Below are 15825 nucleotides of genomic sequence, written 5' to 3' on the forward strand. Positions count from 1 at the left end.
TCCTTTGCTATGATATTTTGATAATTTGTTTAATTTTGCATATTGGTAACATCTGTTAGTTTTAAAAGACTTATACTTTAATGATGATTTTATTTTACTGCCCCTAAAAATAGAATGCAGAGTATGCCAAATCCATGGAGACAGAAAAGAAGGGTCACAGGGCGACAAAAAAACAATTGAAAGAATGCGAGAACTTAGTGCAGGACAAAATACAACAGATTGAAAAAAACACGAAGCACTATGAACAATTGAATCAAGAATTAAAGAAGCAGGTTAGTCTTGTGAAATATATGCTTTTTGTAACGGTAAGCTCCCTTTCCAGTTGTTATCTGATCTGTGGGCTTTCTTCTGCAGCATGAAGAGGCAATGGCAGCAGTAAAGAAACAGAATCAAGCTGATATGAGCCGCAAAGATGAAGCTATTGCCAAATTGAAGAGCCAGATTTCAGACATATTTAAAGAAAATTCATGGTAATATTGAGACATAAACTTGTGAATGTTGCACAAGTTTTACATTGTGAGAATGTTGTGCCACTGTGTAAAAGGGCCAAGAGCCTACCTATTGCAAATATTCGGAGCACAGATGACGCGGGGCCAGGTAACGTTCCTATTCTGTTCTTTTTCTTAGGTGCCCCATTTGATGAATTATTTCCTCTATTTCTGGGGGAACTTGTCTCTCACTGTGTTGTCCTTCTCTGTCCTGGACTTGAGTTCCTTTCTCATCCCGTCACTTCCTGTCCAGTCCCTCAGACAGGAAGTGGTGTCCTTTCTCCCAGCCTTAGACCTGGGAGAATTTAGCTTTGCTGGATCCTGGTGTCCTGCTGATCTCTGAAGGATTGTGTTTCCTCTGCTCTGCTCTGGATTTTGAGGCATTGATAGGAATTATCTAATGAGAGTGACTAAAAAAGAGAACATGTTTTCTGTTTTCATGATTGAAACTATATTCGTAAACAAAAAAAACATATTTAGCAGAGGGTGTGCAAAATAGGGGTTAGGTAGGCTGGATCCATGTCATATTTTTGGGATAACCACTGTCTGTGTAAATTAGTTCCATTAAATTGTAGTTGTATCTTATAGGGAAACCCTGAAAATCTGGCCTGGAATTAGCCCACGTGAACGCATATCAGGCAGCCATGTTTTAAGAGAATAGCCATAATCACCATCCTCTTCTAACAACAACTTGTCCTGTGATATGTAGTTCCTGAATCCCTCTGATTTTTCCGGCAGGAGAAAGAACAAAGAAACAATGTCCAAGTCATAAGCTCTCTGCATACTTGTTTATCACCTAGAGGACAGATGTTAAAGAGATTACATGATCTTGGAGCTTGACAGGTGTTACTTGAACATGAAATACCTTGAAAAAACAAGAGACAAGGGCGTTTTGCAAAACAGGAAGGTTTGTTTAATTTAACATAGTGGCTGGGAGAACATTTACAGGGTCTGAGGACTGTCTCAATTTATAATTGGTCTGTGGCCTGTTTTTATACATTTAATAGTAGGTAATAAAGATTTCTGAGATTCCATAAATGGTTAGGAATGTAAGTTGCTGTCTTTGGAGTCATAAATTAGTTGTCTAATGGAAAATACAGGTGAGCCTTCACCTTGCATGGACACAGCGTGGGAAGTGGGTATCGTGTTCAGATGTCCGGCATGGAGAGCGTGTGATCACTGCGTGTGCTGTGTCCTGATTGGCGATATGCTCCTAACTCATGTGGTATTTAACTTTATGGTGTTTTAGGAGCCTGTGTACCCCTTCCGGCCATGTGTGCTGCATTGGGGCCAATTGCTGCGCCTTTTTGTGGGATGGATCTAAGGTTTCCTGTTTGTGTGTTTGTCTGCAGGCTATGGTTGTATGATATATATATATATGTATTAGCCACAGTCCTTATTTGTCATATCCACAGCAACAAACAGGTACGGACCACAACGTAGAGTTCCAGTGCAGTGCTTTTATTGCAGAAATATATGCATCCAAAAAGTAAAACAGCAAGTGCCCAGCACACACACAGACCTTTATACTTACCTTAAATGCGTGGTAAAGACATGTGTTGTAAATCTATATGCAATGTAAAAAATTGCATTGTAAAAAATGTGTGGCAATGGTGCTGCGTGGTAAAAAACTTGAATTAAAAACTGTTTCCCCCAGCTATGTGGCACCCCACCTGTGACCTATCAATCGGTGACCTCGGTCCTAGGTCTCAGAGCTTGCCTGACTACGTATTTGCGAGTCGGGGTTGATTTGGCGCTCACAACGGACAAATTAGTTAATGAAGATGCACTTTCTTTCGCATAAATAAATGAATCGTTTTCCATATTAGCATCGACTTTTTCCAAATTAACACAGGCATGGAAAAGCTAGAAAACCACAAATTCAAAGAGACATCAAGAAGCAGTACACACCGTAATGTAGAATGAGCCTTCATCAAAGTTGGAGAAATTAACCATGCACGAAGCTTCGCCCATGGGCAAAATGTAATTTTGGCTTTTCCCAATGGCCTTCTCCCCATTAAAAAATCTGCAGGTCATGGCTGCAGTCTAGTCCTTTCTGCTGCCTCTTGTTGGTAATACCATAGACTCACCTTACAGTAGTGCTAGCACTATTCTGAAAGACAGCCCAAAATATTCTGACAGATTGAAACCTGTCTGGGGTGGACCATAGTTAGATTTCGGGGTCTCTAGTTGACAGAGGTAGGTCCCTTTGACCAAATAGGGACCCTTGCGTCTAGTCTGGGTAAAGGGCTACGCTCCTAAAATAACCCCTGCTCACCCCATTGGTAGCCTGGCACGAGCAGGCAGGCTTATCTCAGAGGCAGTGTGTAAAGCATTTGTGAACACATACAGTAATACAGTGACAAAACTACAGATGGACACCACACAGGTTACATTATAAAAATAAGTACTTTTATATAGACTTGACACAAGACCAAACAACAAAAATCCACAATACTGTACTCAAAAATAGACTCTAAAATGGTAGAAAATAGCTCAGTTCTCTCAAGTTGTAAATGCCACACTTTACCCTCAAAGTACCTGGGATGCATAACGCAAAGCAAACAAAAGGGTCGCAGGAAAGGTGATGCGTCGGTTCCTTACACTCGGGGGAGTGGATGCGTTGGTTCCTTACTGCTGTGCAGGGGAGTTGATGCTCGCTTCCTTGCTGTGTCGGGAGGTGATGCATTAATTTCTTACTACTCTCCGGTACGATGCAAAAAGATGGCCCCTCGATGCGATACTCTTCTCCTGTGCAATGCGACAAAATGGCGTCTTGGTTACGGTGCGACAACGTTGATGCGATGTGTGCACGCCGACGGCCGTGGGGCGACTCGATGATCTTTGGAGCCACAACAGGCCCTGCGACGCGCTTTTCTGGTGATGCGACGGCAACCTCTGCGGCGGGGGCGGCGTGCATCTCCAGTGATGCGCCACACTTCGGTGATGCGATGATGACAGTGGCAGCGGCAGTGCGCTTCCTCGGCGATGTGACGACAACTGCTGTGGCGGCGACACACTTCTTGTCGTTGCGTCGTGCTTCCAGCTCCCAATGACACGCAGTCTCTCAGAAGGCCCAGCACAACAGCAGGCACTTAAGTTCCCAGCAAGGGAAATTCAGGGGGAGCTGGTTGGTGAAATCTTGTATCCCTGAGACTTCAGGCAGGAGGCAAGCGCAAGTTCAAACCCTTGGAGATTCTTCTTCAAGTTAATGAAAAGCACACTCGGTCCTCTTCTACTTTCTTTGGCAATGAAGCAACCACTGCAGGCCAACCCCCAAATACACAGCACAGGGGTAGTCTCCTCCTTCAGCTTCCTGGTTCTTTTCCTCAGCAAAGGTTTGTCTTGATTCCCAGTAGTGATCTAAAGTTCTGGGGTCCGGGACCTCTCTTTTATACACCAAAATGCTTTGTCTCTGAAGGCAGAGAGTGTCTGTGCCTAGTCCAAACCAGTTCTATGCAGTCCCGGAGTACTTTGTTTACAGGACTCCTTCTCTTTCTTTGACAGTGTAGGCCAGGGGCATCAGACACACCACAGGAGGCAGAGCCAGTATTGTGGAAGGCAGGCACAGCTGTATTCAGGTCCCAGGTGCTCCCCTCCCTCCACTCTACATGCAGATGGGTCTATTCAGCCCTGTGCTGATTCACCCTGTCTCCTGGAATTCCCCAGCCCCTGTCACTCACAAACCAGACAAGGAATACACAACCTAGCAGAGGCAGGCTTGGACAGTTAGACAAGAAAATACCTACTTTCTAAAAGTTGTATTTTCAAACACAGAATGTTAAAACCAACTCACTAAAAGATGTATTTTATCATACTAAGTTCAGGCATACTATACTCAAATTTCTACCTAGTTCCCTGAGTCAGTTAGGAATATAGGACGTTATAATCAAACTGCCCATTCTGGCCTATGGGGAACAGGTAGCCTTGCAATAGTGAAAAACGAAAATGGCTATAATTCACTATCAGGACATGCCACACACATCAGGGCATGTCCTACTTTTTACCTACAATGCACCCTGCCCTTGGGCCTACCTTAGGGGTGACCAATATGTAGAAAAGGGAAGGTTTAGGGACTGGCAAGTGGGTGCACTTGCTCAGTCAACATGGCAGTACCAGACTGCACACAGGCTCTGCAATGGCAGACCTGAGACCCAGTTTACAAGCTGCTCCGGTGGGTGGCACAATCAGTGCTGCAAGCCCACCAGCAGCATTTGATTTACAAGCCCTGGGCACACGCAATGCACTGTACTAGGGTCTGACAAGTAAACCAAACAAGCCAATCATGGAGTCACCATACATCAATTTACCATAGGGAGCACTTGCACTGTGGCACTGAATAGCAGTGGCACAGTGCCCAAAAGCATCTAAAACCAGCAATAATATAAGAGGCAAAAGCAAACAAATGGAAGGGAGACCCATGCCAATGGTGCCAGGTCTAACAACCATTAACCCTTTGCGTGCGTCGGACAGCCCTGGCCGTCCGACCTCACGGTGGGCTTGTGCGGAAGACGGCCAGGGGCTGTCCAAACCACGCCCAGTCATAAATCACCCGCACCACAGCGGAATTCGCTCCGCGGTCAACAGATTAAATGCCTGGACCTTACTAAATCCTCAGGGAATCATTCACCAGTAAAACTGTAAAATAATATATGTAGGGACTGGTCCCTCTCATCTAATTGGATTGGAACTCTCTGCCAACAGTGAAGAGGCTTGTTAAACAGTAGAGGCATTGACACACACCACACGTTCCTGAGTGACTTTGCATTTTAATTGAGGGGCCAAGATCAGAAGCGGTCAACAAAGGAAGAAGGTAGAATAACATGTATTACTTGAACATCTTGAGTAGAGCCTGGAGAGGAGAGTCCCGGATTCACATCAACATTCTGCCTATCCAAAAGAGCCCAAGCAAGTTTAATTGCAGAATGTCTATATCGTGGTAAATGCTAGCTTTGCTTCTGGATCTGGTTTATTTGCAAATGAGATGCTTTACAGAGAAAGTTACAACCATATTAAAGATCAGTTTGACAGAAATAGAGTAGGTAGCCACATACTATCTAACTACAGAAGGGTTAGAACTGATAGCACTCATAATATTTTTCAACCCTTGCTTAGGAGCCCTGATTAAATAGTGATCAAGACATCAATATCAACATCATCTAAAAAAGGGATGATGGGGACATCAGATTGATGTGGGAGGCAGGAAGGAGATGCAGTAACAGAGGAAGTAAAAGTCTGAAAAAATAGCTTTGAGACAATTTCATCTACTCTAAGAATCTTAGAAGCAGCCAGCAAAATTGAATTGAAGAGACCAAAGCAAATAATGATTTTGAACTCAGAGAATAAAGTATAAAACACTGAGGCGAAAGGGGGACTGAATTTACAAAATTCTCAAATAAATGTAAAAGATGCCCCATTTAAGATATAATATGTAAAAAAATAATAAAAACAAACTGAGTCGCTCTTTAGTCGAAAACTAGTGGTTGAGGTTTGAGGGGAGTTTCATGAGGTGCAATGAAGTCACAAAGATTCCTCAGTGTTTGGCTTTTTTGTTTAAGGCATTTTCCAAGTAGGCTATTAATTTGTGGGCATCCATATGAAGGATGAAAGGGCTTCTGTGGTTCCATTCACAACAATGAGATCAAATACATGTACACCTTTTTTGCTCGCGGCAAAATGTGTTCAGAATATTAGCCTCTAAGTTGCCATGTCTCCCAGAATGTTTAAATGTCACTTCTCCATTCTTTTGATCATTAATTATAGCCATGCTGTTCAGGCACATAGATATTGTGGATTTTGAGATTGTAAAGTAATTAGAACACCTCAAACATTAACATATCTAGTTTCATCTATTGCCTGCACTAGATGCTTTATATGCCACATTTTCTGTTCTGTATTAGTGTCCGTAGTATGGACCTTATTAACCTCATCTATAACTTATCAAGTCTGTCCATCCTATGTAAATGGTCTTTGTTTTGTATTCACTCTGTGTTATACAGGGAACATCAACACCAGCTAGAAGCACTAAGAAAAGAGTTAAACCAATTATCTGATGAAGCACAATTATTAAGAATTAAATTAAAAAGAGAAGAAATCTACAAGCGGGTGAGTGTTCTAATACATGTACTCATGGTGATATTTTATGTGTAGAATCTCCTTGATGTTGTGGTTCTTCTCATCCTTTGGACAAATCATTATATGGGTGGGTCATGTAATACTGGATCTTTGATTCACAAATATGTGACCTAGACTACTCCAATGAACAGTGAAGGAGGTCCCTCATGCCACAATATTGAATCCCTGTGAGCAGGCTTATTTATTGACGATAGACAGTAGCTCTCACTTAAGATTCACTGGAATAAGTGACTCTTAGATGAGGGAGTTCCTGGCACACACCCCTCAGTTATTCCCATAGTGGTCTTACAAGTGGTAAAACAACCCTTAATCAACCATGTCTCCAGCATGTGTGTGAGCAGGAAAGACTTCTCTCTAAGGGTGTGCGTAGTGTTTTTTATGATGCATTCAAGGTCTTGCAACATTTCCTTATTATGGTTGCCTCTGTGTAGTTTGTGGAGTTTTATGCATTTCCTTTAACTTTGTCTGTACAAATAGTTTTATCCTGCCCTTACTAGTATGACATTACATTTTCTCACAGGTTGTGCTGAAGTGATGCACTTTTTTTCTTGCAGTTGTCTATGAGAATCTATTTATTTCTAATCCAGAAAACTAGAAAAAGTCCTGTCTTTGTAAATATTCAAATGCCAATCTTTGTTTAAGCCCAAATATGCATTAAACAATACTTGGGGTTGGAGAATCTTTTAGGTTGTAACAGATGCGGGACATCTGGTATAAATAAGCAGATGCCCCCATCTGCCTCATTCACAGTTTCTATGCCTCTTTTAAAGGCCAGAGAACAGTTTTGTCTCTGATAGGAGAGTCTCTAGAGGCTCCTCAATTGGAAACAACCTGTTGACGGCCCAATCACAACAGTGCTACCAACGTGTGAACATCTGAAGATCCACCCTATTTAGTACGTCCTTCAGACGCTGGTGTTTCCAAACCCGGCCAGCCATCTGGGCCATCAATGAACCCCATGCAATGGAAGAAAGCTCCCAGCACATCAGGATCAATGCTGTTCTGCTTCACAGAAATAAATGACAACTTTTGTTTCTTTGAAACAAAATCCCTGCCAGATGAGTGACATTGCAGCCCTTCTGGGGTAATATTTTTGCATTTCTACTATGCAAATAGATTTGTGCTGGAAATTGCTTCTTTCTTTACTGATGAATTTGCTTTTTTGTATGTTACATTGTGCCTTAAAAGCCAACTTCATCATGTGCAGGTTGCACACAAGACCAAGCAGATTTCTTTCACATGGTATGGACCTGCCCCATCATCACACAATACTGGGAATTCATAGAGAGGGAACTGGCAGAGGTCCTCGGATGGGAGGTCCCCCATAATCCGCTAAACGTGCTCCTGGGAATCACGGATGGCTTAGGCGGATCTAGATTCGACATTCTGAACACAGCTATGATAGTGGCCAAGACGGACATTGCGGCCAACTGGATAAACCCTGCCCCACCCACTATACCGAAATGACGCAGGGGGGTGGACTGGTGCGCAGCACAGGTGAAACCTATGTATGAGGCCAGGGGGTGCCCCACGAAACACCGTAATTGAATTTCCCAGCTGTTCCAATAACAATACAATAGACTTGGGGCGTGGCTAGCGACCAGGCAAGATGGCCGCAGCTTGGTAGAGCTCCGAGACCCTAGGAACCTCCCGTCAAAATCCGTCTACTTATCCTGCCCTACACAGGCGCCTACCGCGCAGAATATGAAACCGGAGCGCGTCCGCTACACAAAGAGCTAACCTGAGTCATCGGCGACCCACCACGGACTGAGATCCGTCGAACTGGAATTTGCGGCCTACGACTCCCGCAAAAGCCGGGGACTCGATTAGTCCCAGGACCCGGGCAACAGCGCCACTGCAGAAGGAGCCGCTCCAAGCGCCAGTAACGGACCTCCGGCAGCAAACGGACCCCCGCGGCTCACTCCCCGGTGACGGTACGGCCGAGAGCTTCCACACAGGGACCCACACCCTCTGGGCATTCAAGGCACAGCGCCTATAAACTGGGGGCCCCCCTGCAAGCAGCACAGGTCAGAGGGGAAAAAGACGGGCCGAATCCGGGCGCGGGGAGATTACTGGCACCGGAGCCGGGAGACAGGAAGGCTCCCCAACCTAAACAGCGCTGCCAATCACTTTGAAGAGCCGCTTAGTGAGCTGCACCACATTACTGGGACAAACACTTCAGCCGTCGGTGGGTACACGTTCCAAAAAACACAGGAGGCTTTGCGGTCAGTCAGTGGTGGACAGAGGGCAGTGTACAGAGGCGAAAGGAGTGACCACCAGACTTCGGCCCCAGGAGGGGGCACTATGAGCGGCAGAGGGGTGAGGGGGCACTCACAGGCCCCGAAATTGGACAAATATGCCTTCCATAAGGAGGGCCCCGAAACGGCGAAAGGGCATACGCCACAATCATCCACACAATTGACGCCCAATCGGGGAGACACCGAGGAAATTACCTTAAAAGACATCATGGCGACGCTACAAACGATGCAGACCTCGATGGGCTCGATATCTACAGACATCTCCTTCTTGCGAGCGGATCTCGCCAAAGTGACGGACCGCCTAGGTGATGTGGAAAAAACAACGGCGGGGCTCTTGGCTGACACAGCAGACCTACAGACCAGACTGCACAAACTGGAGCAAGATAACATGACGCTAAAAGCCAAGCTGGATGACCAGGAAGGTAGATCCAGACGCAATAAGGTTCGCCTTGTGGGAGTGCCTGAGACGGCCGGGGACCCGGCCCGTGACCTCTTCGTAGAAGATCTTATCCAAAATCAGCTGAAACCACGAGGCCTATCGAAGTACTTCTCGGTGGAACAGGCCCACCGAGTACCGGGAGGGAAACCGCGCCCAGGGAAACCGCCACGACCCATCTTGGCGCGCATTTTTAACTTCCGCGACCGAGACGCCATTTTGCAAGCGGCGCGAGTGGCCCCTCCGATCAAGATCGAGAATTCGGAAGTCACCTTCTATCCGGACTATACCGCGGCAGTGGCGCGACAACGGAGGAGTTTTGTGGAGGTAAAACAGGAATTACGGAGAAGAGAACTTAAGTACTCAATGATATTCCCAGCGCGGCTCCGCGTAGAATCCGAAGGGAAGACGTGGTTCTTCGAGTCCCCAGGAGACGCAAGAGATTGGCTAGAGGGCTGGCGGCCGGCAAGGGGCCCGAAAAACCGAGGAGCGGCACACGGAGAACCGGATGAAGGCAACCAAAGTCAACCGGATGAACACTGAAAGGGCTCATCCTGAAGACCTGCAACATACCCGTGGAACTACGATGGGAGTGAGATCCTAGCTTTATTGTTATTTTGCAATCTGTGATGGATGAACAGGCAATAACGCGGGTGGGGGGGTCCAATGTATAATTGAAAGTGGACCGCAAACCTGAGCGGACGCAGACGAACACTTTGAGAAGACGGCGAGAGGTAGGAGTTATCGGACCTAATATGCACCAATGGGACTAACTCGAACGGGGGACTTTACAGGGTCGACGAGGTTTCATCCTCCCGAGTTACGCAAGTTAAGAGGGAATGTAAGCACTCTGCTCAGTTGGGGAGGTGGACAGGTTTGGATCCGCCGGGCAGGGAGGCAGGGTGGGAGGTCGGGAGTTCTAAGTTATGCAAGTTTCTATGCATTTGTTTTCAGGTTAAAGTTACACAGTCTCTACTCAAACTACTTGGGAAATGGCAGGGGACTCGGGGGGCAAACAGAAGACGAAAGTATACTTGTAGCGACATCATTCACGACACTATACTCCACATGAATCATGCAGAGCCCCGACCTAATGGGTAGTACTCCTCAAACACCTCGAATGATCACCCCCCCATTGACGGTGCTGTCGTGGAATGTTAATGGGTTGGGTCACAAAATCAAGCGAGGTCTAGTCCTGCAATATTTGAAGCGGAAGACCCCCACAGTGGTTCTACTTCAGGAGACACACCTGGCAGGAACGGCGTGTAAGGCACTCAATCGCTGGGGTTTTAAGATGGCCGCCCATGCGGAGTTCTCCTCCGGATCCAGGGGAGTGGGCGTATTAGTACACAAGAGCTCCCCATTAGTGGTTAAACAAACATGGACGGATGATCATGGGAGGTTTGCAGCACTCGCCTGTCAATGGGTGGGGCGCAGCTATAACATGGTCTCCGTATACATCCCCCCAACACTTCCTCAGGCAACACTCCAGGATCTCGGTAAATTTCTATTGGGCTTACCAGAGGGCGAATTAATACTAGGTGGCGATCTGAATGCGGTATGTGACACTAAGGTTGACTGCCCCCCTCCCAGGGACAGTAATAAACCCAGTCAACTCCTCAGAGAATTTCTTGGGGCCGTGGGACTGACTGACATGTGGAGACTTAAGCATCCCACAGAACAACAATACACGTACTACTCGGGGGCGCACAACAGTCTTTCACGCATAGACTACATCCTTACACTGGCGATATCCCCAGAGAATATCGCAGCGATAGAACACCTGGCCAGGGGTATCTCAGACCACTTCCCGGTTTAGCTTACTTACACTACTCACCGCCCACGGCAACAGCGCGTCTACTCTTTATACCCAGGTTTCCTCCAGAACCGTAAGATCGGCAAGGCCCTAATATCCGCCACAGACCTTTACTTTGCTGACAACACTGGGTCGGTAGATTCCCCGTGCACACTCTGAGAGGCATATAAAACAGTTATTAGGGGGCATGCGATCTCAACCATCACCCAACACAGGCGGGAACGGCAACATATTATGGACTCCCTAGAGGCGGCTGCACTACAGGCGGAAAAGGCACACGCACTGGATCCCAACGTCACCACGGCACAGACATTGACATTAGCTGGGCGGGAGTATAGGGCGTATGCAGAAGAAGTGGCTAAGAAGAGACACGTTGGCACAATGCACAGAATATATGAATTAGGGGACAAAACAGGGAAAATGCTTGCATGGATAGAAAAGAAGGAGAGGGCAAGTAGGTGGATAGCACAACTGACACTAGCGGATGGCACACTGACACCGGACCCACAGCTAATCGTAGAAGAGCTGGCCACATACTATGAAAAAGTTTACACGACCTGAGCACAAACGACAGAGGAGGACTGTGGGCACTTCTTAGACACTATACCACTAACGACGCTACAGGAGGAGGATGCGGCAACATTAGAAGCCGACCTATCGGCGGAGGAGGTTGGGAAAGCACTAGGGGCACTACACACGGGTAAAGCCATGGGACCTAATGGGCTGCCGGTGGAATTATATAAAAAGGTGGCGAGCAAGATCACTTCTCACTTAGTGCACATGTATGCTGACAGCCTCACACAAGGAACCCTGCCTGAAGACCAGAGACTAGCGGCAATTGTAACGATACACAAGCCGGGTAAACCCCCGGACCACCCTTTGTCTTACCGGCCAATATCACTGATTAACGCAGAAGCAAAATTATTGGCCAAGACACTGGCGATGCGCCTTCAGCCCCATTTGTTAGCACTGGTCCACCCGGATCAGTCGGGCTTCATGCCCGGCCGCAACACCTCCCTCAATTTGCGGCGCCTCCACGGGGTGCTGGCTCGCACCCACCTACTCCAAGGTGATGCGGCCATCCTCTGCCTGGACGCTACGATGGCTTTCGACCAGGTGGAGTGGCCGTTTCTGTTCGCAGTCCTGAGGCGGATGGGTTTCGGTCCAAAGTTCTGTGGCTGGATTCGGCTACTATACACGGCACCCTTGGCACATGTGGTCGCTAATGGTCATATTTCTAGAGCGTTCGCGCTGGGCAGGGGGACCCGACAGGGCTGCCCGCTCTCACCGCTCCTCTTCTCTCTGGTCCTGGAACCTTTGGCTGCCTGGACTCGCACGACACCGCTGTTTCGGGGTATAGTGTGGGAGACAGGTTGGGAGGACCGTATCTCCTTATATGCCGATGACATGCTCATATACATGACGTCCCCGACGGAGTCTCTGCAGGCCCTACTGGTCATCCTCACAGGTCATGGGGAGAAATCCGGCTACATGATCAATTGGACTAAATCACTACTTTACTCATTACACGGCCTGGTACCGATCTTACGCCCAGACTGTCCAGTACAGATAGTGACCGGAGGATTCAAGTACCTGGGAATTTATATCACACCGCAAGCCGCCATCTTTACAGAAGAAAATCTAATGAAGCCACTGCGCAGACTAAAAGCCGATGTCTCTCACTGACGGTCCCTCCCGCTTACTCTGTTGGGCAGGGCAGCACTTTTCAAAATGTTAGCACTCCCTAGGTTCCTTTACGCGCTGCAGAACACACCTTTGCCGGTGCCACTCTCCTATTTTCGGGCCATTAATGCCGAGATGGCTGCTCTGCTCTGGGACGGCAAGCCGGCACGTATAGCACACACTAAACTGACACGCAGCTGGTATAATGGCGGAATAGCGCTACCAAGCATCAAATTATACTACTGGGCGTCGCAGCTAGTAATTATTAATCAATGGCTACACACACCACACGATGACCCGGCTTACCGATTAGACAGGGAGGTGCTGCCGACTGACTGCCTAATGAGAGCCCTGTACACAACCAAGAGGCGCCAAGCATTGACAGGCCCTACAGCCCACACAATCAAAATATGGCATACGGCCCAGAAAGTGCTAGGTTGAGAAGGAGTGCTCACGCTGGCTACTCCACTCTGGGAGACAAGAAGGTTGGGTACATTAGCAAACACTAAGGGGTTCAGGAACTGGGACCTGATAGGTATTACCAATATTGGAGACTTATGGGTAAGGGGAGAAATGTTGACATTTCCTGCTCTTAAAGAAAAGTATGGTATGGAAGTACGCCGCCGGCATTGGAAGCTTAGCGTTTTCTCTCTGTACTTGGAGGATACGAGTGAACCCTAAACAATTGAACGGGTCGTTTTTGAAGTTGAAATACACGATGACTGCTGGTTTTATCACTCCTCTACTTACCTTATGGAATTGATTAAGGAATTACGCTAATTCATGTTAGCCTGGAGAATTTATTGGAAAACGTGGAAACGACATTTATAAACATAAGAGTGGATGCCGAGAACGGGTTTAGGCATACCCTTTAGAATCCCAGCATCATTTATCTAACCTACATGCCCTGGCGAAGTCTATTGGTCACCAGACCAAGACGAAACACGTGTTGGCAGCGGCTATTGTTTATTCTCTTGGTGAAGATTGGACTTATATATGAAAGAAAAATAAAGGAAGATGAAATGAAGAAATTCTGATCTCTTGGATTCAATAATTGGACTTTAATATTGATGAATTTCTAGCTCAGGATATAACTTTTGCTTTCTATGGTATGGAAGACACGGAAGCATATCGATACACCCAGATTCGACACGCACTCCAAAGCGCTATCCCCCTGGGTACTACATTGACAGACGCCTCGCCGCTCGAGGATCGGCTCCTCTCAGACCATTTAGACAAAAAAGCTATCTCACTAGTATATAAGAAATTGATCAACAACCTCCCTGACCCCACTGCAGTGTTGCGCAGCAAATAGGAAGTGGATCTAGGGGATATAAATGACGAGGACTGGATGGCTGCGCTTGCGTCAGCCAGGGAGGCGGCGATCCCATCCCGCTTGAAACTGGTACAGCTTAAAGTCCTACACAGGGTGTATTATTCCCGAACCACGGTACACAAACTAGGGCGAGCGCCTGACCCGCTTTTCCTACGGGGATGCAGACAAGTCGGTACATATTACCATACCATATGGGATTGCCCCAGAATACAATCATATTGGGTACAAGTGCTGGAACAAATCTCGGAGGTGAGCGGGGTGGAAGTCCCGACAGACCCTAAGTGTTGTATCCTAAACATATGGCTGCCAACAGACCTTAATGTGGCGCAGAAAGCGTGGGCAACATTGGGATTGGCCATCACCAAGCGAAATATAGCACAGAACTGGGGATCCGGGGTGACATCTGCACAATCACAGTGGGAAAATTATATGGACATTGCCATGGTAGCGGAGAAAGCGGTCTACACACACAGGGGGTGCCCCAAAAAGTGGCTGCGAGTCTGGGGGAAATGGAATGAATCCAGGGGAAACTTATGTGAACCACCAAGAGCAGAACTGACACCCGATAGCAGTCCATGATGAGGGGAGGTCTCGGGGGTGGCAGAGGGGAATCCGCACTAATGAGATGAAAGGGGGGAGGCGAAGTTGGATGTGTACTGAGAAGTTTACAACAAGAAAGTCGCTACTAAAACATTGATGAGTAAATATTGTCAGATCCTATTTAACTGATGACTGTAATTGTAAGAGACTGCACTTGTTAATTGTAACTGTATGTTGATGAAATGAAAATAAAAATTGTTTATAAAAAACAAACCAATACAATAGACTAAGGGCCTGATTTAGATCTTGGCGGACGCTTTACTCCTTCACAACGGTGACGGATATCCCGTCTGCCGAAATAATAAATCCCATAGTTATAATGGGATTTATATTTCGGCGGACGGGATATTTGTCACCGTTGTGATGGAGTAACCCGTCAACCAAGATCTAAATCTGGCCCCAAGTAACATAACTATCTACCGACACCAGCGCAAGTGGAAAAAACAATGCTTAATTTGTGCTGGTGTTTCCACATGTTGAGCACAGCAAAAAGGTTGTTAGCTTGATACTCTTCCTGCCAGTGTGCAACAGTTGCCCCTCCTAAAAATGTTTTGGGGCCAGGTGCCTATTTTTCTTACAAATTAGGCACTGCACCTCAGGCACCTCACATGTACGCACCTGCCAAGCCCCTGGATACCCTCCTGGGTAATTAGTGCGGTGTACAAATCAATATAACATAACATGTAGGAAGCCTATGACAACAACTTAAAAGTGAACTCAAATTAGAGAATGTGTGCAAATCTCAAAATGCAGCTTTAGAAAAGGTCATTTGAGGACTTGAGGCAGCTTTGCAATTGAAAGGAAATGTGCTTGTACTGTGCTGTTTAAAAGAAAGGAAAGGATGAAGGAAGGAATACATTAAAGAAGGCAGCAACAAATGCAGGCAGGAAGAGGAGCATGGACTAAGGAAATAAGTAATGGATGAAAGAAGGAGGAAATAAGAAAATAATGTGAAAGGAAGAAATGATGGGATAGAGGGAGAAACACACCACGTATGTTTGTAAAGCACATATTCACTAGAGGGGGCCTTGACACCAAATTAAAAATGTGGTTATCCAGCTCAATTGCACTGA

The 15825-nt window shown here is 46.7% G+C and overlaps 1 protein-coding gene across 1 annotated transcript in view; it reads left to right on the top strand.

Moving 5' to 3' along the window:
- Positions 1-15825, top strand: part of LOC144761801 (uncharacterized) — a 206148-nt gene that overhangs the window by 169775 nt on the left and 20548 nt on the right. The window contains exons 4-6 of the mRNA XM_078647044.1: positions 114-272; positions 355-470; positions 6488-6593. Of these exons, the coding sequence (XP_078503170.1) occupies positions 114-272; positions 355-470; positions 6488-6593 (381 nt within the window). The remainder of the gene's footprint in view (positions 1-113; positions 273-354; positions 471-6487; positions 6594-15825) is intronic.

The sequence above is a fragment of the Lissotriton helveticus genome, chromosome 6 (genome assembly GCF_964261635.1).
Source record: "Lissotriton helveticus chromosome 6, aLisHel1.1, whole genome shotgun sequence".
Classification (NCBI taxonomy): domain Eukaryota; kingdom Metazoa; phylum Chordata; class Amphibia; order Caudata; family Salamandridae; genus Lissotriton; species Lissotriton helveticus.